The sequence below is a fragment of the Triticum dicoccoides genome, chromosome 7A, assembly GCF_002162155.2.
Source record: "Triticum dicoccoides isolate Atlit2015 ecotype Zavitan chromosome 7A, WEW_v2.0, whole genome shotgun sequence".
NCBI classification, from domain to species: Eukaryota; Viridiplantae; Streptophyta; class Magnoliopsida; order Poales; family Poaceae; genus Triticum; species Triticum dicoccoides.
In genome coordinates, this window is record NC_041392.1 from 721,008,425 (window position 1) to 721,013,162 (window position 4,738).

At 44.0% G+C, this 4,738-nt stretch overlaps 1 protein-coding gene across 1 annotated transcript; it reads left to right on the forward strand.

Annotated features, from left to right (window-relative positions):
* Window positions 1–2,204: 2,204 nt before the first annotated feature.
* LOC119332246 lies at window positions 2,205–3,561 on the forward strand. The gene is made up of 2 exons (XM_037605432.1): window positions 2,205–2,357; window positions 3,004–3,561. The coding sequence occupies exon 2, from the start codon at window positions 3,022–3,024 to the stop codon at window positions 3,289–3,291; it is 270 nt and encodes an 89-aa protein (XP_037461329.1). The 5' UTR covers window positions 2,205–2,357; window positions 3,004–3,021; the 3' UTR covers window positions 3,292–3,561.
* The last annotated feature ends 1,177 nt before the right edge of the window (window positions 3,562–4,738 follow it).

A 4,738-nucleotide genomic window follows, 5' to 3' on the forward strand; every position in this document is an offset into this window, starting at 1 on the left:
ATTCTGAAACACTTCTGGTGTCCGAATACTATCGTCCAATATATCAATCTTTACCTCTTGACCATTTCGAGACTCCTCGTCATGTCCGTGATCTAATCCGGGACTCCGAACAATCTTCGGTCACCAAATCACATAACTCGTAATACAAATCGTCATCGAACATTAAGCGTGCGGACCCTACGGGTTCGAGAATTATGTAGACATGACCGAGACACCTCTCCGGTCAATAACCAATAGCGGAACACGGATGCTCATATTGGCTCCTACATAATTTAAGAAGATCTTTATCGGTCGAACCGTTATGACAACATACGTTATTCCCTTTGTCATCGGTATGTTACTTGCCCGAGATTCGATCGTCGGTATCTTCATACCTAGTTCAATCTCGTTACCGGCAAGTCTCTTTACTCGTTCCGTAATACATCATCCCACAACCAACTCATTAGTCACATTGCTTGCAAGGCTTATTATGATGTGCATTACCGAGAGGCCCAGAGATACCTCTCCGATACTCGGAGTGACAAATCCTAGTCTCGATCTATGCCAACCCAACGAACATCTTTGGAGATACCTGTCGAGCATCTTTATAATCACCTAGTTATGTTGTGACGTTTGATAGCACACAAGGTATTCCTCCGGTATCCGGGAGTTGCATAATCTCATAGTCAAAGGAATATGTATATGACATGAAGAAAGCAATAGCAATAAAACTTAACGATCATTATGCTAAGCATACGGATGGGTCTTGTCCATCACATTGATCATGTTCATGAAATGACAACACATGTCTATGGTTAGGAAACTTAACCATCTTTGATTAACGAGCTAGTCTAGTAGAGGCTTACTAGGGACACTGTGTTTTGTTTATGTATCCACACATGTATCAAATTTCCGGTTAATATAATTCGAACATGAATAATAAACATTTATCATGATATAAGGAAATATAAAATAACAACTTTATTATTGACTCTAGGGCATATTTCCTTTAGTTACTGGCAGGGTCGCGGCACCACTGGAGCACGGACACCCCACGCCAAACGACATGGTCAAGATCAACGCGAATGGAGCGATCCCACATACTAGGGCAAAAGGTGGCAGTGACGTGTGCTTATTCTTAACCACGATAACAACTTTGTTGTACGAGCTTGTCATTTTCCCAGTGGCCTCAAATACAGAAGGTGTTGAAGTCCTAATAAACAATAGTGAAACACCTGACGGTTTTGCTACTTGATCTAGCAATGTTAATGATTGGGGAGAGAGCGGGCTAAGGAGATGGAATGTGAGATGCTTATTTCAGAGATGAATATCAATATTGTTGTGTGAAAGTCGAATAAGTGCTCAAGGACCTCTTGTGGAGCACTTGAAGGTTTTGCTGCACCAACTACAACATTTGCTTTGCGAAGTCAATTCTCTGAATAATGACCACTGAAGTAACTCTAATTTAGCTACGGGAGTTGTGTCTTCTTTCAAGAAAATGCAAAGCATTGTGTTTCGATTCATTGATACAGTTTGCACAAGCATGTGGAAGGACACACCCGATGTTACAACAAACAACACTAAAAGCTAGATGGACCGGTGACCAGGAGCAACACAACAAGACCTCTTGCTGTCGTTGTCGTCCAACTCGTAGCTTCTGCACTAGTTGTGGCAAGGGGGCGAGATAGGCCGAGTTGAGCTGCATCGAAGATGAGCGTGTTGCAGTGCTTTCAGATTTAGCAGGGCACCAACCTGATGGCAAAGTACATGCCCTTTCGAGATCCGGACTGAAGAGGGTTGCGTTAACAAATTGTGTAAAAACATGCCTGGGTCAAGTGACGAATTATGTAATTCGGCCATGGCAAGAGAGATGCCTGTGATTTGGGTAATAGAAGCGGCCTTTCCACTAAAATAACCGAGTGAAGACTTTGCTTGTGTATTATGGCATGTGTTTATTTCATGGGCTATTTATAATTATTGATTTTTGTTGCTTGAGCTTGAGAAGCAAAATAAAAACAAAAAACTCAAAAAAAAGCTTTTACCTTTTAAAAAATCAATAAACCTTTCACCTAAAAAAAGAATCAATAAAGCTCCCAATTTTTTTTTAAATATTTCTTGCTTTTCTTAAGGGGTTTTGGTTTTTGTTCTTCGGGGTCAAGAGTTTTTTTTTAGATATATCTTCGGGGTCAAGAGTGACTCCACGGATTGTGCCAGCCTAACTTCGCTTTCCGGCCCACTAGTTCCTGCTCGGCCCAGGCCAGCCGCTCCTCTCCTCCTCACCTCTCCAGCGCGTGCTGCCCTAACTGACGCCGTGGAAGTGCGCGCCGCCGCCCGCTCTCTCCCCGGTCGCGCCGCCGCCGCCTCTCCGCAGCCCGAGCGTAAGATCTCAATCAACCTCTCTTCCTAGGTCATCCTACTCCACCTCTTGCAGCGTCCGTTGCTTGCGGCATCGCTGCATCTGACGGGGGCTCTCATCTGTGTGTTCGATCCATGTATAAATTGGTCAGGCGAGCTGCAAAATTCTGTAATCATAGACTGCGGCATATGTTTTTTTGTGTGTGTTTGGTTCTGTATGCAAGCATTTTTTAGCTCTGTAGAAAGGATTTGGTCACTCTGTGTTCTGTAAGGGGTAGCTGTGTTGGTACAAATGTGCAAGTGCAATATCAACAGCTAGCCAGATTCTGATCCCCATCAGTACTTCTTTCACTCCAGTATTTGTTTCATCCTCAATTCTCCCTAGATTGCGTCTCTGGAAGGCAGCGGAACAATCTTCCGCTGCAGAGTTCATTATTAGTTTCAGAACTCCACAAAAAAAAAGCTTCAGAACTGCCTCTAATTGCCATGCTAGGATGATAACCAGCAGCATTTTGCTTTGCACCGGTGAACAGTTTACAGACCATTCCCTGAATGAATGCTCCATCCTAATGAAATTGTGGAATCGGCATTTTCTGAATACGCCGTACAACTGAAACTGTGGAACCGGTGTCAACCTTTCCTTACCTCTGCTACCATGTTTATTCTCAGGTTAATAATCCCTGGACGATGGAGATGAATGCTGCAACAAGTCTAGAACCTAGAGCAAAGGCTACCCTGGTTCTCGGAGGGGAATCGTTCGCAGTCAGCTCCGAGTCCGGCACCCTGTCGGAGCAGCTGGCGGCGATGAGGGAGAAGAGCATGGTGATCCTCAAGGAGTACATCACCAAGCACAACGTCCCGAACGATGTCCCTGATGAATCCATTGAGGGCCCATCGGATGAGGAGGGCGAGGCACTTGCTAAAAACCCGCCCAAGAAATCAAAGAAGCAGAAGTGATTGTCCTGAATCTCATCTGATTTATCGTGCCCTTTCTTAGTCCTCTCTTGCAAAGATCTGAGAACATGCTGTTACCCCTTGCTAGCTGTTCCTTTGACACTGAACGACCAACAATTTATTCTTAGGCACACTAGCTGCTTGTGTATCAAATCGATGTGTGCAAGCGACGCTCAATGTTGTTATCTGATAATATGTGTGTGCAAGGAAAGTTTGCATCTTTCTTTCTGTACAACTCGTTGTTAGAAGATGTTCTGCTTTTCGCTGGTAATATATGAGCTTCAGCACTAAAGTCCATTGCAGTTAAATCATTTGTCAGATGTTTTGCTTTTGAGGATAATGAATGAGCTTCAGCACAAGTGAAATGATCATCCTAATCTGGTTTGACTTGGCACACACTTTCTTGGTACCCCAGCAAAGGTCAGAGAACATGCTGATGCCCCTTGCTAGCTGCTGTTCCTTTGACACGAAAAGGTCAGAACTATTGTTAGCAGCAAATCTGCTTGTGTAGGAAATTGCTGCTGGTGCTTGTGCAAACGGTGCTCAATGTTGTTGTCTAATATGATGGTAGGTGCAGGGGAATTCGCTCCTTTCTGTACGACTCTTTGGGTATGTGATGATTTGCTTTGAGGAGAATATATGACTGGGCTTCAGCACATGAGTTCTTAATTTTCTGTTGCTTGTCCATGTTATGTGCAGTAAGGCGTCAACAACCTGAAATCCAACAAGCAACAGCTCCTGATAGCAGTCAAAATTCCCATAAAAGATATTGTGTGTACACTACATGCGTCAGTTAGTCTTCCTCGGTGTACTACTGATGATCTCTCAGTTCAAAATGTTGAAAAGCTTCGCAGGCTCTGTCAGTTTTGTTCCTCACTCACTTGGAGATGGCACAAGTCCAAAGATCAAATTATTGTTACGAGCTAAGTTGCAGTTGCGAGAAATCGCTTCTGGTGCATGTGCAAGTGATGCTCAATGTTATCCCTTGATATATGCAGGGTAAGTTTGGCCCTTTCTATGACTCAATTCGACAAATTTAGTGCAAGCCACTCTTCAGTTAGGTGTTTTTCTTTGTGCTTATGAAGGCATCATATTGACAAGTTTGTAATGATATTCAGGTTGCAGAGATCCGGCGGGGTCAGGCCCCGAGGATGAGCAACATCGGGCTCAAACAGCACAAGAAGCAGAGGAGAAAAATCCACCGGTATTCAACATTTCAAGGTGTCAACACACGATCTGTAAAATCTCTTTGATTGTAACATAGTGGGATGGAATTTAATGAAGTATGCTTCTGATCTCATTGATCTTTTTGGCCAGCAGGTCTCTCTCTGCTCGGATCTTTCCAAGCTTTTGCCTTAGCTCAAGTTTCTCGGCCCTTTCGTCTGACAACTGCTCTTCAAGTCGGGCCACCTTAGCAAGGGTGGTTTCGCCGTTCCTCGCCTTCTCCTGC